Below are 17,684 nucleotides of genomic sequence, written 5' to 3' on the forward strand. Positions count from 1 at the left end.
CCGCCCCGCGCCATGAAGCTCGCTTAGCCGCGGCGGAGCCGAGCGGAGCCCCGCACCGCCCGCCCGCCGCCCCCATGGCGAAGGAGAGGAGCAGGAAGGCGCTGGTGGAGCTGCTCCAGCGGCCGGGCAACGCGGCGTGCGCCGACTGCGCCGCCCCGGGTAAGGGCAGGGCGAGGCGGGGGGCGCGGGCGGCGGCCGCACCTGCCGGCACGGCACGGCACGGCACGGCAGGGCAGGGCACGGCACGGCACGGCACGGCGGGCTCTTGCCCTCTCCGGGAACGGCGGGGGTTGCGCCCCGCCGAGGGGGTGCCCGACACCCCCCCCCCGCCAGCCCCGGGGGGATGGAGCGGGGATGCTCCGGGGCAGGGTGGAGGGATGGGGATGCGCTGTCGCGGTACCCGCGGGCCAGCCCCGGCCGAGGTAGCCCCCTCCCAGCCCAGCTCCTCGCCCGGCCGTGGCAGCGCTGATGTCATCCCCGGCAGGTCCCCGCGGTCTGCAGTGCAGCCCGGGTGTCGTTAACCCGGCAGCGAGCGGGCGGCTGGGGGCTCTGCCCGGGGGGGTGCCCTGTGCTGCTGGAGGCGGCTCGTCCTCCGTGTCCCCTCGCGAACAGGCTGGCTTTTGTCGCTGCTCCTGCCCTATCGGTGAGCAAACAGATGGGGGGAACCAGAGGCATTGCCGTGGGCATCCTGCCCACCAACCTTTGACCAGCATGCCATCGATGGGTGCCTGCCTTGCGCGCTGCTTAACGCCGTGCAGAGGACGGGGCTGAAACGTCCGTAGTCCTCTTCGTGCGCAGAGGGAAGAAAATCTGAGCTGGGGGCATCTTCCTTGCCCTTTGGATGGCGAATTGTTGCGGTCGGGGTGTGAGCGTGGGAAAGCCTTTGCTCTTGCTGGGCAGGGTACGGTGTGGTGGGACCCACCTTTGAGAAGAATCTTAGAAAATTGCATAGCAAGTAACTTTCCTTTTTTTAAAAAAAAATCACCATATAGAAACACCTAAATTTGTATTAGCTTGGGCAGGGTGGCTTTGAAGAGGTGTAGAGAAAGGATGTCCTTTTCAGCCTCTGTCATTCTATAGGTTAAAGAAAACCCAACACTTCAACCGCACCTTATTTTTCCGGCTATTGATTTATTTAGGATTTTAAGATCTGTTGGATACCACCATCCAGCTCATACCATTACCAATGGTTTTATGTCCCTAGTCTACATCTCAGGACACTGCAGTTCACTTTCAGATGCGTTGTGTCCCCCGGCACCTGGCTGGAAAGGACAAAGAACTTTCTGCATAGTGTGAACTGCTTTGCAGCGCTGCGCTGCTCTGCCTGCTCCCACCCATCTGCTGGCTGGCGTTGCTGTGTAATTGTACCAACCCACCTCTTAGGTATCTTGCTGAGTACAGCTGGGGCTCACCGAATAGGTGTCTGTCTAAATTATCCCTTCCCGGAGAAGACTTTACAAGCCCAGGCCATTCAGATCAAGGGGGTAATTCTCCCTTGCCCTGTGTATAATATAAAGCCCCTCTGCAAAATGGGAAGTTTCTCAGCATGGGCAGGATGGGGATGAAGCTGTAGGTTGGTAAAATAGCTCACATCGGGGAAAGAGGGTTGTTGTTAAAGGCTCCAAATGGGCTTGTAAAACAACAAACCATATTTTGCTTTTGGTGACATTTGCATGCAGAGATGTCTTGGTGACTCTGAAACTCGGAGAGAAGAATTTGGGCCAGTGTCTTTTGTAACACAAGATGTGCTATATTAATACCATTCAGCCTCTCTTCTGAACTGTCACGGCATTGCTTCCCTGGGACTGGATCTCTGTTTATCAACCCAATTTCTTTAGTGATCACTTTGCTTCGGTTTCTTTGGCAAACGAGAGCTACTCGTGGCGCTGTAATGTGCTTGTCCGCCTGGGAGTGACAATAAACTCAAGATGCCCTGGGCTACTTAACATAAGTTAAGATATATAACTTGTGTCTGTAGATAATATATAAAATATTCAGGCTGAATTCTGTTATTCATCCTGGGCAGGTGTGGCAGGCCAGGTCTTTCTGGGTGTGAGATAATGTGGGATAAGTGTTCAGAGAGCCCCCAGAATGGGGTGCAAGTATGTTCTTTGCTGTAGGACAGCTGGACACAGGGAAAGAACCAAAGCAGGGAAAATAAAGTGCGAATGAAAGAAGAGGGAGGGTGGGGAATGAACAGAAGATGAAGAAAGCAGGGTGTACTTGTGCTTTCCCACCTGTGTGTATTGTCATACTGCTGCTCTGGTACAGCTGGGGGGAAGCAAAAGGTCAAGATCCCTGATTTATTATTACTGCTTCTCAGGTGGGTGTGTTCCTTTCCCTGAAATCCCCGGTTAATAGAGGATCCAGGTTAAGAGGTAGCCATTTAGCTCAGGGATACTGATAACAAAGAATAGGATGGGTCAGAAATATAACAGGAGAAAAATCTCTATTAGTCACTTTAATTTGTGTATTTGGAAGTTCACTGTGTTTTATTTTGCTCTTGGAAATATTTGTTTCAGAAATCAGTGAGTGAAAGTTTTTGGGTTTTTTTTTTTTTCTTCCCTGCTGTCAAAAAAGGTTGTTTTCTTTTGTTACTGTTTTGGCATTTGGGTGAGGCTCGGTAGCCGTAGCCCTGGAGTGACAGCTTGTCCCAGGTATTACATGCTTGTGTAACAAAAGCCTCGGTTCCTGATGCAAAAGAGCTCATAGCTTGGCATCGTTGTGGCTAAGCTGTGACCATGCAAAAAATCAAATCCCAGGGTGGACAGGGAGCATCAGGGGAGGCAGTGCTTTTCCTCCTAGGCTGTGTAAGTAACTTCATCCCCTGCAGGGTCATCGCATCTGCTTGGGGAGATCTGGGCAAAACCTGCTGATTGCCTGGGTCTGGGCCAGAATTTGCCACTTAATTGTGATTGAGGATGGTGAGTGGCCAAGTCCTACAAGCAAGGCTGCTACGTTCAAGATGTGTGTTCCCCTGGTTTGTGCGCTTGCAGCTGGGTGGAACGTGGCATTGAATGTGGTGCTCAGGAAGGTCAGATCCGTGTCTTCCCAGGACCAGTGTGTATTTCTGGCAGAAAAATCTCTCGTGCAAAAGCAGAGCTTCTAAAAAATCCTCCCAGATTTTGAGGGCATGTCTCAGGTAGGGAGAACAAGCTTATGGTGGCCCTGGCCACGACAGCTGGGAATGCAGAACGGATGCTAAACTAGAGACTGAAAATCAGAGTGGAAAAAACCTGAGAGGTTACAAATTTAACTTGTAGGTTTTTTATTTTATTTTAAAGCTTCTAGTTAGGTTTTTATTAATTGTATCTTTACAAAACCTTAATTTTCAATGAAAGGTTGTTTTGAATAAAAAATGTTTCAGTTGCAAAAGTGTCATCCGTCTGTAACGACTAATGAGATTGCATTTGCTACGTCTTTGAGACTGCATTGTGGGCTAGGAGCCGCTGTAATGAAGTCATTATCTGGGGCATCAGGTCCCCTGTCATTACACACTTTTGTGTGGGAGTCAGGGTCCTCGATGTTGGTTTGCAGTGTGTTTGTTTTGGTGGGTTTAAAGATGTGTTTTCACAGTGAAGACAGCATGGTAAATGCAGTCTTAAGTGCAAACTGAGCAATCTCGCTTAATCGCTAGTGTGTAATGGCTCTCAATGTATTTGAATAATATTTTTTTCTTCCAGACTGATGTGGCAGTTCAGCCTTTTTTTTTTTTACTTTTCTAAATGATTCTTTGTCTCAGGCAATCTTTCCTCACATCATGAGATGGATGGTTATCTCAGGGCATAACAAGACCTTGAGTATTTCTCTCTTTACTCTATTTTTCTATGACTTAGGCTTGTGTTTCCACAGAGCGAGAATCATTTTACATTGTAGGAGGACAGTGAGGCTCTGAAGTGGAAATCCCATCAAAGCGATCCTGCAGTTTAAACCCTCCAGCAGCAGTTTACGTGGCTTGTTTTTATCGTTTTCCTTTTTCTTATTTGGGATGGATTACTGGGACACGGACCCTGGGTAACATCGGCCTCTGTGCTCGAGGCTCAGAGGTGATGCGGGATGGAGGAAGAACAGAAGGTGTGCGATGGAGGGGAGTCTGGTATTGGAGCTTTGTGCTGCAAAGCCGAGCAGATTTGGTATTTTGGTGTCACAGTATATATAAAAGCCTGAGGGTGGGTGGTGTGCGGCTGAGGTGGTTGTAAACACCTTTCCTGCAGGCCCAGCATCTTCTTATTTCTAAAGCAGGTGAAGCTTTTCCATTCCCTTGATTTCGTGAAGTGAGGGTGGTGATTAGAGGGAAACACACGAGTGCCGGGGATTGCTTGATTTGCTCAGGATTAAGGAGGGGACTGAAAGGATTTGATCTCAACCCTCTCCTTCCCCTATCCAACTGTTGGTCCTAAAAACACAGATTGGGAAGATGACTGAGTCATCGGGTCCTGCCTCGTGCTGTCATCTGCAGCGACATCTCCCCATCCCCTCCGTGGAGCGATGGGGCTCTGCCTCGCAGCTAGTTCTCTCTCTTGCCCCCACTACCTCCTACTGGAAAGCTGTTCCAGAGCTTCGCCGCTCTAATGGCGTGAAACGGGCTTTTCATTTTCATGCTAAAAGTGGAAACTTGTTCTGGCACCTCCATTGTCCTCTCATTTAAATATTGTTTGGTTTTTTTTCCCTGGGAATTTGCTAGCCCTTCTCTCTGGGCATAAGCAGAGTGGAGGGGTAAGAAGGAAAAAAACATAATCCCATAGCACTTGTGTTTAGCTCGATGCCACTTTCTGCAGGGAGAAGAACTTTTTTTGAAACAAAGGAGGTTTAATGTGACGGTGTTTTCTGTCCGGTTCTGATGCCTGGGTTGCAGCGCAGTCGTGGGCTGCAGACAGCAAGCAGAGGGGGCTGCTGAGACCTGCCAGCTGAATAAAAAGGCTTTGGCAGGTTTAGTGCCTTCACTGAAAAATTTTCCTACTTAGGAGTGTTGGTGGGAGGCTGTTTGGCTTCAGTTTTAATGTCTTTTATTGTTATTTTTAAAACGCATGACTAGGGTCTGTTTATTAACCTCCTAATCTTTCCCCAAAGTAAATAGCAACCGAACTTCAGTGCTGCACGCGAGGTTCTCATGGCTGGGGCATTTAGGAAATCGTCAGCAGCTGAGGGGCAAGCAGAAAAGACTTTTTGCTTGTGGTGTTTGCACTAAAATCCCTGTGATTACATCCCATATCCTAGGGCATGCGTTACCTTCCTAGTGCAGGGTAAAAAAGGTTTTGCCTACCTCGGGAGGTCCTCCTCTCCCCTCTCATTAGTCTTTATCACCTCAAACAGGGGAGAGAGATCAGAAAAATCTGTTGAATCTCCATCCCAACAAAACACTGGCTCCCACCCAGCTGGTGTCGCGGGGATGCAGCCAGGCAGCTAATGAAGGGTCAGGCCATCGTTTGTGTGCTGGAGGATGCAGCAGTTAATGGGGTATTGCTGTGCATTGGCCACGTTCTCGCAGCTATTTGTCTTGGTCAGCAATATACCGTGCTGTATGTAGTGATAACTGTGGTTTAAGGCAAAAGGTGGAGCGGGGGCATCTGAGTTAAGTTTTGGGACTCTGAGTTCTTGCTCGTGTCTCGTGGCTACTTTGAGCCTGCTACCGCTCTACTTCATGTGATTTTTACTTGGGTTGATGGCATCTAGGGATTTTCAAACTGGAACCCTATGTTTGTATTCTGGATACAGGAAATATTGATTATTTATTTAAAAAAAAAAAATTCCACTGCCATCCCACTTCCACCCTTCTCTACTCTCCTTTTGGTTTGTATAAACTGTCTTATGTCTTATGTTGGTTCTTCTTCTTTATTGTTTTTCTGGATCCAGCCTTCATTTTTCCCTCTGTGGGCTGTTCTTACGCTCAGTAACGTTGGGTTCAAGCTGCAGAGTTCATTGTTCTCTGCGCTGGGTTTTCCTGGGGCTTTTGGTGGCAAAAGGGGCTGGGTGGTGAAGTTAATTTCTGAATTTAGCTGTGTTGCCCAAGTGTTTTAGTTTTACTTTGGATGCTTCTCTAATCTCTGGCTGTGCCTTCCCTTTCATATGAATGACATGGGAAAATACCACCCCAATGCCCTTCTCCTGAGTTTAGTTTAACTTTGTTTACTTAACTTTTAAAATTAAGTTGCACCAAGTTTTTATTTTTAAAGTCTTTATAATCTGTTTATAAGTGACCAGAAATCTCTACCACATTGGGCAGTGAAAGCCTTCTAGAGCTGGCATCGGTTGTTCTGGAGCAATGATGCTGCAGGATAAGAGACTTTCTGCACTTACAGCAGATTTAATATTCCCCTTGCTCCTTGTTAGTCTTTATTCCTTTTAACTTGAAATAACGGAATGAAGTCACTTGTGTCGAACTTAGGCATGCCAGAGGGTTTTCCTTAGGCTTCACTGCTGTTTGCTTGAAACTCTGGAGGCTTAGGAAAAAAATCATCCCTTTTGGGCAGTGCCCAAAAGGTCCAGATTATGATATATTGCCATTTCAGTGCACTTTTTTGGGTCCTGCCCAGATAAAATGGTTTAAATAAAATTACTGAACTCCCCAGTAATGTCCGGCATGGAGAACGTGTTCCAGCTGTTGAAGTGTATAGCAGCAAGGTGGACTTCACCTAGCTACGGAGACCTCAGCTTGCCAGTCGTACAGCTTGGGGGCACTGGTTCACTAAACTAATGGTGCTGCCCCAAAACTCACTTGTCTTGTATGAAGACGCTTACGTGAATTTATTCGCTTGCTTGATAAGATGTTGTCTTATCTCGAAACAATGGCGCAGGCATTTGAAGGGTTGGAGTCTGTGATAATGCTGAGGTTGGAGATTGCTGGCATTATCTGCCATGTTCCTGAGCTGAGAATTTTTCACGTCGTTTGTGCTGGAGAGCAGAAATGAAGAGAGAGGGACTGTGGTGCGCTTGGGGAGCGCCATAGCCACAGCGCCAAACCTTACAAAAGGGCTTTGGAAAAGCATCCCTGCAGAAGTGGGTGCTCGCCCCGGCCAGCAGACATCTGCCTGGGGATCTGTCACCAGTTTCTGCAGAAGATGCGTGGGTGTAGCCGTCTCGTAGCTAGGTTTCTTCGAAAATGGTGTCACAAGTGCAGGGAGTGGGTGAGAAGGGGAAGCGGCGTTGGCAGAGCCCTCCAGAAGATAGAGTCAGGGAATCCTCCACCCTCCTCCTTCCTGTCCACGGGCAGAGCGGTGGCATGGGGCATCACAGGGTTGCACCAGCCCCAGGGCTCATGTGGGTCCGTAACCCTCTGGCTTGTTCAGACGATGCTTAGAAATTCCTTCTGGCTTTCAACTGAAGTCCAGGAAAGGCCCGGGCTGGCTTGCTTTCTCAGTCCGATGTCTTCAGCCAGGAGAGCAAAAGCCATGAGACATCTCTAATAAATTGTTGTAATAGTGACATTTCAGAGAAACTTCCCCTGGTAGACCAGTTGGTTCTGGGGGATTTTGCTACTTAGCAATTTTTTGGATGGGGCTAACTCAGCACCTGAGGCCTTTGAACTCTCCTCCTGCCTGGTGTTCCCTTTGGCACTGAAAACAATTGCCCAATTTGTGTCGTTCTGGGCTGTGGCCATCACAGGAAAGCAGCACGCAACCAGCGGACCATCTACAACTCTTCCATCTGCCCTTGCCGTATGATTTTGGATTTAAGAGATAATGTATTTTTAAAACCAGAAGAGCAATGAAGAGGAAGTTGCTATTAATATACGGCAGCAATGCGAACTGCTGGTGTCGGGTCTGATGAGTCAAGTGAAATGTGCAGCTCTGTCATGGTGCTCCTCGAAGTTTGCTGTGCGGGGTGCTGTTGGTGTTGGATGGACACGGAACTTGGGTCTAGGCAAGAGAGGAAACACTGAAAGGAAGGTGACCAGGAGGAGACAGCTAGCAGGTGTGTGTAGTTTTACTGAACAAGCTGAGAGCATCCCTTCCAAGGGTTGGGTCACCACTGACACTGTTGTCTCTGTCTGCTCCTCTGAAGTACTCTCATCTTCTGGAAACCATGGACGGGTGACCCTGCATATATGATTCTATGATTCTGTGATATAGTCCAGCTTTTGCTTTCTTAATTAGACATGGCTTGACATGGTGTGGAGCAGGGGGGAAGCATGTTTAAGAGTCTGGTCTAAAGAAAATGCTGTTGGTGTGAGGAGAATGCTTTAAAGCCCCAGTTGTGATTGAAACCCATTGCTTGAGGTGCTGTTTACCCACATCAAGAAGAGACGGCTTGGCTATGAGTTGGCTCAGTGTCCACTGGAGCTGGAGTCTCCTCTGTCAGAGTCTGAGGATCTTCTTGCAGGGTGTTCCTCCACCCAAATGTGTCCTCATCCCTGGCTGGAGGAAGGTGTGATGTCTCCTGGTCCTGTCGCACACAGCAGTGCAGGCAGTGGAGGGGTTACTTCTTCGAGAGGACTTTGAAAACCTGAGTCTAGGAAGTTGTAGACAATATGAAGAAAACCACCTGCGTGCCTAAGATAAATCTGTTAACATAATACAAGTGTTGGGGCTCCCGATAAAACCTGTGGAGGCCAATGCATACTTTGATACCCATTTCCCTGAGTCGGGCACTGCTTTGATCAGATTTCATTACACCGGGAAGGCCTGAAGCACAGTTATTGTGGAGCAGCTGCGCTGAGCACAGGGAGCCGGTGGCTGTGTTAGCTCCCAACTCCAAACTTCACTGCCACAGCTTCCTCTTCCTCACCACTGCTGCTGCTCTGTGGCCACTCCGTCCTCTGGACCCTCTCGCCCTTCCTCATGCCTGATCCTCTGTGTGGAAGTCAGAGAGAGGTTTTTCAACGAGAGACCCTGATGCTTTCACTTTGCCTGACTCGCATCGTTTGGCCCCATGGTCCTGGGCTACCACAGGGCAGCAGTGCTGCACCTTGGACTATTTTTGTGGTAGGAAGTTTGGTAGGTCCTAGACCTTGATTACAGCCACGTGTTTGGAGATGGGAGAGGACAGCACGAGGAGTTAAAGCACAGAAACATGCGTGAGTGTGCAAAACTTGATTCTTGTTGCCAACCTATAACCCAACAACTGGCAGCAATCTTTGCAGTCAGAGTAAGTGGGGGTGCCTGACCTCGGGTGTGATGTGAAGCTGAGTCACCCGGTCATCGTGGGAGGACCCGGGTGAGAGTGCAGGGATCGGGGCCGGTGGGGCAGAGCACCCTGTGCCCTCACTGGCATTGCTGGGTGTGAGCAGCACTTGGTTGCTGCTGTGGTGTCCTTAAATCGACTTGCCGGGTTTTATATTTGCCAGGCCTGAGCTGTAGTCATCAGGGTCTCACATGAGGGTGGGAGATCATGTGAAATAGAAAAAATACACCTTTATTTTTGGCTGCTGGTCCCAGCTCTGTGCCAAGGGAGCTGCGGCTGATGGGACTTGCAACAGCTTGGGAATTTGCTCCCCTCTCCTGGGTGGGCACCCAGCCACGTCCGATGAGGCTGCTCATTTTGCTCATGGGTTTATATCTGAACACAACCACCTCTGGGGAACCGAATTAATCTCCTCTAGGGTGTGTTGGGGGAAGTTGGTGGCCATCCCCGTGGGCAGGGGCCGGTAGCAGACCTCGATGCCCCGCGCAGGGGAGCTGCGTTGCCCCACGCTAGCCTGCTCCCCCTGCACCGACACAGCCAGTCCATTAAATATGTATAAGGAGGAGAAAGCGCGTTCCCTTGCTTTTTATAAATAATTGCTGTGCTGTGAGGAGTGAGTGTTTAGCATAATTACTGTGGGGGAATAAACAAATTATGACAGTTTGTGAGAAGGGAAGACCTGCCCTTACCCCTTGACAGCCCGATGCGATGGGCGTCCGGCGTGCTCCCACCCGTGCAGGTTTGGGGGAGGATGGGGTGAGGGGACCTCCGTCGGGGGGAGGTGGAGGATTTAGTGGCTGACTTGGTGACTTGGAAGGAAGCTCTTTCTGCTGGGGCGCAGCTGGAATAGCAGGCGCTGACATTTGCTAGTCAGAGTTCAAACAAAGATCCCTGTATCGGCTTTATTAGCGAGGCAGCACCAGGGACACTGGTGGATGTGTCCTGTCCCCGGCCCCTGCCCTCCTCCGGTTCCTCTCTGTCTCCCCGTGCTTTGGGCAGTGCCTCTCCCGAGGAGGAATTTGGAGGCGAAGGACTTGTGTTGAAAGTGCTTTGTGTGAGACATCAGCTCAGGGCTGTAAACAGCGCGTGGTTTTGCTCAGAGAAAGTACAGAGCTGCCACTGGCAGCTTTTTTCCATTAAGGCAAGGGCTGGAAACCTCTTGGCACAGAGGGCTGTGCTGCTGGGCAGCCGTAGCTGTGGGAGGAAAGTCTCTCTGTGGAGCACTCCCACTGCGGGGGGGGGGGAAGGCAGGGGAGCAGCATCGCGGTTTCCCTGAACTGTTTGTTTTAATTGTGCGATTTCTGTTCCCTGCGGCTCTCGTTGGGTGGGATTTGCTGATGAAAGATGGACATTCACCTCTTCTCTTCGTGTGAGCGTGGAGTGAGTTTTGGAGGTCTCGGGCATATACAGTTGTCTGTATATTGGGTTTTTGTGAGTAACTGCTGCACCTGAGATTGCAAATCTGTTAATTGTCAGTGTAATTGGTATAACTATCAATATAAATTAACACGTATCTGTTTTTTGCTTGGTTATTTATTTGGTGCCTTTAAAATCAGGGAACTCCGACCTGGTGACTCCTGAACTCCCCTGCCATGCCCTGTCTTGCCCCATCTCTCCTTCCTCCTGCACTGAATCCGATAGACCAGTCAAGTGCAACTCTCTCTTTCCTTCTTGCTTTCAGACCCAGACTGGGCATCCCACAGCCTAGGGATCTTCATCTGCTTGAATTGTTCAGGAATCCATCGCAATATTCCCCAAGTCAGCAAAGTGAAGTCGGTCCGTCTGGATGACTGGGATGATGCTCAAGTGGAGGTACGTGCGTCTGAGACTTGAAGTACCAGTGAGTTTGGGTCGCTGCATTTTACCAGCAAAGCTGTAAAACAGCGTCCTTTCTCAAGATGCCACAACAAATGTGATTTCAGAAAGCATGTCTAGGTAATTCCTGAATGTGGGAATGAGGTCCGTGATGCTGATGGAAGATGGAATAGCCATTTCATGAAGAAGTTGTGAGGGTTTCCCCCACAGCTATAAAAATATCAGTTAAATAGAGTATGTAGAAATTACTAATTTTAAATGAATTGCCTGCTGTTTCTCACGTTACCTCTAGCCTAGACTAGACGGTAGGCTAGACCTCTAGTCTACCACCCCTGCCCAGCTTGGCTGTTTCTGGCTTTGTTCCACTTAGCGTTGAAGACTCTTAAGCTCACATCTTGAAGAACTGAACCCTCGCAGTATAAATTCTCTCTATTTATGTAACACCCCTGCCTAGGTTTGGGTAATGTTGCTAAAGGCAAGCCTACCCAGGAAACCTATATGCTTTGACTATTGGTGTCTTTAAAGGCATGAAGAATGCTACCAGTCATTGATCTTTATCTTGTATGTTGTAGATTTGAGGTTTTTCTGAAAGCCACAGCTCATGCAGTCATGTGTTTTATGAGGAAAATAAGCCTTTGTGTTGCATGGGTTTTCCCTTCCCTGATTTTTTTTTGAGAATAGATTGAATATGTAAACTCGAGAAGCTTAAAACATGAAAATAATGAAAAAAAAATCTTGGGGGGGGGGGGGAAGAAAAGCTTAGCTGCTTGTATGCTTGGCATTTGATACAAGACAAAACATATTTGGCATGGCTGCCTGGAAAAGGATGGGTTTTTTACACTTATAAAGTGATTTTCATTAAATAAAATTTATGAATAGGGAAATATGTGGTTTTGTTTGCAGTGTTCTCAACTAGCCATTTTTATAAGAGATCAGAAAGAAAAGAGGGCTGTCAGGGCAGATAGAATTTTTTCTTTTTTTTAAATTCATTTATTTTTAATACTTCAAGCTGCTTTCTGAGGTTGCTGGCATGGCTTTGCAAAAATAAAATTATCCTTTCGGAACAAGTGATGTGATCCAAAGCAAAGGGGGTATCATCGGAGACTATTACCTTGCTGGAGCTATAACACATGGAGACTTAAAGTTAGTGTCGGGTTTTGCCCTCTGCTTGCCTAATTTCTGTGCTGGATTCCCTGGGAGCCAGCTCGTTCCCATGCCTGTGAGTGGGCAATGCCATTGCGTGCTGCCTTCTGCTCCCGTGGGACCAGCGGGGATAATGCACGTGTGACTGGGACATGAACTTGTCCCCAGCCTCATATTAAGCTGGTGGGAGCCCTGGCAATAATAATCAATATTAATTTCGGAGCCCTGGTGTGCAGGCAAAGCCTTTACAGCATCCCTTCTGTGCACAGTCCTGGGGAAACCTCAGTGAGTGAACAGAGGGTCATCCCAATAATTTTATTACTCTCTAGAAACAAAAGAGGATAAGGGAAAATACTGTCAACACTTTTTGATTCTTTCTGTTTTTTCTCTTCTTTTTGCAGTTTATGGCCTCGAATGGAAACAATGTAGCAAAAGCAAAATATGAATCTAAAATGCCACCGTTTTATTACAAGCCAACGTTTCTTGACTGTCAGTAAGTAAATACCTTTGCTGGTAAACACCATTTATTTGTTTGTGCAGCTGCAGCCTCTGTAATATTTTAGTTTCAGCATGATACTTTTTTTTTTTTTTTTTTTTAGCCACAAAGGAGGTTTCATTTATAAAAGGCTCTGAAAATCTTTGTTCTTCTGCACGCATATGGTAGAGTTTTTACTACGTGTGGGATCTTATTTAATGAGTACAGTTGAGATGATGCAGGGAAGTCAATAGTTTGTCTGTTCCCCAGACTCTTCCAAGTTTCTAAAGCTACAAAAATGCCAATTTCTACTCATTGATTTCCTCTGCATAGATAGTCCGTCTGCATCAAAACAGAACTTGCTTATCTGCTCTGTGAGATGCTAGGTTACTTGTAATACAAAAATACTGGGTTTTAGTGCCGAAGTGGTGGATTTTCTTTTTCTGCCTAAGTGACAAATAATATCCTCTGTGAAGATGAGTGAAAGGATATTGTCTCCCATACAGCGTAGAGTAAACCTTCCTAGTAAGCTGGGCTAGACTTTGTAGACCAAGGGAGCTGAGTGGCCAGAACACGCTGTACCATCCAGGGAGCAAGAAGATGAACTGAAAGTGGTTTTTAGGGTCCAGTCCTGCAGAGTACCCAGGGTGTTTTGTATCTTTGTAAAACCAGTCTTCACAGCGGGTCTGGCGGCCATAATTTCCAGAGCCACTACTTTAGTATTAGCAAACTGGTGAGTACTGGTCCCTGAGATCCCTCCCGATATTGCTGCTTTAACTGGGTGTCACTGGGAGGTGTGGTTCGGCGGCGTGGTGGTGGTGTGAAAACAGCGTGCGAGGCTCTGAGCAGCCGGGTGATGTATTCAAGCATTGCAAGAGATGCCCAAAACAGAAGTACTGGAAGGGTTCACAGGGCTCCCTGCGTGAGATACTAGCCTTTGAGTAAGAAGGCTCTGCTGTGTTCCCCAAATCTGAAATAATACTGAAGGTGGGCCAAAGGGTTCATGAATACTTATGCTCGTCCTCGAGGTGACTTTATATTTTTAATCTTCTTGTAATAGCTGTTAGGAAGAGTTATTGTCTTCCTACATCATGCAAAAAGCCTTTTATAGTAAAGACAAAAGACCTGTGAAGTATCTTGGTGATGCATCCCTTACCCACTATTTGATGATGCTCAAATACTAAATCTGGGAAGGCCCAGGTGTGAGCAGCCCTGCCTGGCCTGACAATAAAAAAACTCATCCATTTATGCAGTGTTCCCAGATCCTGGTTTTGATCTAAAATGGCTTCTGGCAGTGGCTTCCACAGTTCCTACAAGTACAGAAATGACTTGAGGACTGGCAAAGGCACCGTGTATTGTGGAGGGGTACGCTCTGAGTGCGTTGTGATTATCTTGCTGGGATTATTTTTCTCAAGGAAAAAAAGCCCCAGCCTCTTACCTTTCCTATTGCTGGAACACTTGCCTTTGTGGGAGGGAGCCCGAGGAGAAGCCTTGGTAGGAGAAACACAATTCTAGGGGATTTTGTTTACTCTTAAGTCTCAGTTAAATTCGATTAGATGTTGCACGCCAGCCTTAGCTGCTGTTTTGTCCTTACAGGGCAGGGGCCTATTTGATATTCAGGTTGTTTAGGAGCAGGGTCCTGGTTCTTTTCCATGCCCCATCCCGGCCCGAGAGGGTGCAGAGCTCGTGCTGGGGGAGCCCGGCTGGAAGCGGGGCAGGTCCCTCTGCAGCTCGGGGCGTCCCGAGATCTGAGTGCAAATCGCACCCAACTCTCCTTGCACAGGTCAGCCTGAGAGAGAGCGAAAGCTCGCCCTGCGGCTCAGGCAGCTTAGAGACCACAAGCATTTTCACTCCTTCTGCTGTCGGGCTGGCAGAAATGCCTGTGGCTGGTTCTGCGCTTGGTTGGTTTGGCTTCCTTTGATAATGCAGCTCAGGCTTTGCTGCTACGATATTTTTCTTCCTCCATCCTGCGGTGCAGTTGCACTCTAGGGAGCTCTGCCGAGCGGTGGCTGAGCTCCAACCACAGCCCTGTCAAAGCTGTCTGCGAGCACAGAGGGACTGTGCTGGCGCTCGGCCAGTGGCGCTGGGGCGGCCGCTCTATCCGACACCCGATGGAGAGGCACATTGCTGGGCTTATAACCTGTGAGAAACAGGAGCAGGAGGGTTAAGGGGTTTTTTTGTTGTTGTTTCTTTTTGGTTATTTATTTATTGATTGATTGATTGGGAGGATGAGGCAAGGCTAGTCTTCCTGCAAGCAGCTGGAAGACTAATTTCTGACCCTTTTTTGCTCCCAACTTTTGCCTATTTTGCACTGGGATAATTTTCAGCCTGGATGCCCTGATTTCTGAAGTGAGCCTGGAGCTCTGCTCATGTAGGTGTTCTCCGGACTGGTGCTGCTGGGTCTCTGCAATAGCAGCAGGCTGCATTGGGGTAGATGCGACCTCTTGCAGTAACAGATCTCCTTCTGATGCTGCTGCAGTATAAGCAGCTGTGGGTACGTTGCATGTTGGGAATGTTTCGAGGATGGTGTGCTAGGTTGTATTTTTCTTTCTCTAGTTAGAGGGCCTCTGTGCCTTTCAACAGATACGTGCTAAACAAGACTAGTTGCTTGCTGCTTTTTAAAGGGGTATATATTTAGCTTTCTCCCCACCTCGCTGCAGTCCAGTCACTGCAATAGCATGAGTTGTTCTCAGCTTGCAGCCCTGGGTAGCATCGCGATGGATGACACCTCCATCCAGTGCTGGCACCATGCCATTGTGTGCCGACCCACATTCTGCAACATCAAGAGGTTCTGATGCTTCTAATTACGACAACCCGTGCTGGCCGGCTGCAGCATCTGGGCAGGCTTTGTGGGAGCTGCCCTCAGACTCGGCGCGGCAGGATGCTAATGTGCAAGCCATAATAAGGACAGGCTGTTTGTTCATTTGAAGCTTCTTAATTTTATAATGCTACTTCTAGAATCCCTCTACTTCGGTTGCTTGAAGATTTGCAAAGTTCAGAGCAAGAGGGAAGAAGTGCTGCAGCGCCAGCTTGTCCTTTTTTCTTCTTGCCTACGATGTTGTGTTTGACTCCTTGGGAAATACGTGGTGTTTGCCTGCTGCATCTGGCTTCTGCATCCTCCAGAAATCCCATCGTGGCTTCCTGGCTCTGTCAGACACTTGGCAAAGGTTAGAGAAGTTGGAGGGGTGCTCTGGAATTGCCCAGGGAAAATTTACCAGCTGTGCATAGGCAAAAAACCCACCCAACCAAAAAAAAAATCCCCTTCTGTCCTCTCCTCTCATCTTCTGTCTGCCAGCAACTTGGCCCATGCATCAGGAGCAGTGAGCAGAGCAGCCAACTTCTGTACCACTGAGGAGTCCCTGAGGCTGAAATGAATCTCAGACTCTGGGATGTTCCTACACCGCTGCAGCATTGGCCCAAAGAGCCTTGGGGTGAGGAACTTAAACCACAAAACCCCTCTTTGGATGATCACAAGTGGTCACAGCCCAGCTTTGTACACCATGGCAGCAGACTGAGAGCTGTAAAACAGCCTTTTCTGGGGCAGATACACTGCAAGCACATGGTTGAGTTTTGAGTCACCAGTGAGCAAGAGTTGTAGCATGGCTTTTGAGTAAAAGCAAAGGAAAAAGGCTTTGTTCAGCTGTATGCTTGCCTGAAAACTGATAGAAGAAGATAGAGACAAGGTCTTACTGGGCTTTTGCAGTACTGGAAGTACATCCATGTCCCTGCCCAATACTTAACGTCATTTTCTGTTGCCTTTTTGCTTGATTTGGGTACACAGAGCATCGTTCTGCGGAACTGTGTATGAGCTGCAGTGCATTGCTCTGCTCCTCTCTCCGTGCTTGGATAAGTGGGAGCTACATCTGCTCCTTATGCAGAACACTTAAATATACTGACTGCCAGTACATTTGAGTACCTTGGTAGGAAAAATGGGGCAGAATGAAATGGCGTGAGTTGTACTGGGTGGTTGTCTTATCTGGAATGAGATGAGACATCAATCAGAGAAAGGATGTATCCCAGTGAGGCTCACATCTTGAGGAGTCATCTATATAGTCATCTGAAGAAGAACAGTTATTAGCAGAAGTGGTTCATTGTATTACGGTACGATTAAAATGTGCGGAGAGAAAATTGCCTAGTAAATCCCTGGATTTTTTTTTCTTACTTTATCGCTTAAAGTTTGGTTCGTTTGGTAGAGGAGCTACTGAGCCCACCACCTCAGTCTGGTGTCTGAAGGTCAGTCTGGCCCCCTCCCCTCCCCTGCACAGGGCATAATGATGGTCAAGGATGCAAACTTCTCACCTGGTCTCCTCTTCCTCTGTCTCCTCCTTCTGCTGGTACTTTATAGATAAACTTCTTTAATGCTTAATGTCCAGAGGGGTGAAGTTGAGTGTTTTGCTCACTTTGCTCCTACTTAATAAGGGTCTTCAGATTTTACATCCATGGCTTTCAAAAGTGCCTGATGTCTTGGGTGTAAAGCTCGAGGTGCTGCAGCATGGCCTCTCAGAGTGGCTGCTCATCAGTTCCCAAGTGGTGGAGCCTCCTGTGGTGGCTCAAACTGGGCACTTGGCCTCGGGAAGTCTCTGCCTGAGCATCGCTCTGCCGTCAGCCGAGTGCCTGAGATCTGCCCTCCTTCAGTCCGAACCGGCCGCGGGGTCTTCTCTGCTTGTTCATTTCCTCTTTGTCGTTAGCTCGTGAGCCTGTTAATTCATATTGATTCCTTTAATTTCCAAAAGAAATTGCTACAAGGTTAAGATAGTACCGAGACAGGCTGTCTCCTACATGTTTTAAATCTGTGTTTAACCATTCTGAAAAATAGCGTTGTGGTGAACTGGACCATGCATGCAAAACAACCAAACAAAAAAGGAATTGGTTAGTGTTTTAATTGAGTGTGTTATGATTTTGCATACTCAAATTCAGCTTTAACTTCTTCAAATCCGTAATGCAAGATTTCTATGCCTTGATAGCCAAAACCCCTGCCTTTTTGCTCTCCTCCAGAAGCTTGCTGTTGGCCACTGGTCTTGGGGGGGTGGATGGCACATCGCTCCTGGGGCTCGGCAAGCCGGGGTGATGCACAGAGCACCTAGAAGAAGCCCCCCATCAGTCTCGTGCCTCCACAAAGCCATTTAAAAGC

The 17,684-nt window shown here is 48.2% G+C and overlaps 1 protein-coding gene across 1 annotated transcript in view; it reads left to right on the forward strand.

Annotated features, from left to right (window-relative positions):
- The window catches only part of ADAP1 (ArfGAP with dual PH domains 1), a 61,813-nt gene continuing 44,129 nt past the window's right edge, over positions 1-17,684 (forward strand). Inside the window, exons 1-3 of the mRNA XM_076350714.1 lie at positions 1-159; positions 10,802-10,932; positions 12,480-12,571. Coding sequence (XP_076206829.1) covers positions 75-159; positions 10,802-10,932; positions 12,480-12,571 — 308 coding nt within the window. The 5' untranslated portion in view covers positions 1-74. The remainder of the gene's footprint in view (positions 160-10,801; positions 10,933-12,479; positions 12,572-17,684) is intronic.

Source organism: Aptenodytes patagonicus, chromosome 13 (genome assembly GCF_965638725.1).
Source record: "Aptenodytes patagonicus chromosome 13, bAptPat1.pri.cur, whole genome shotgun sequence".
Lineage (NCBI taxonomy): Eukaryota > Metazoa > Chordata > Aves > Sphenisciformes > Spheniscidae > Aptenodytes > Aptenodytes patagonicus.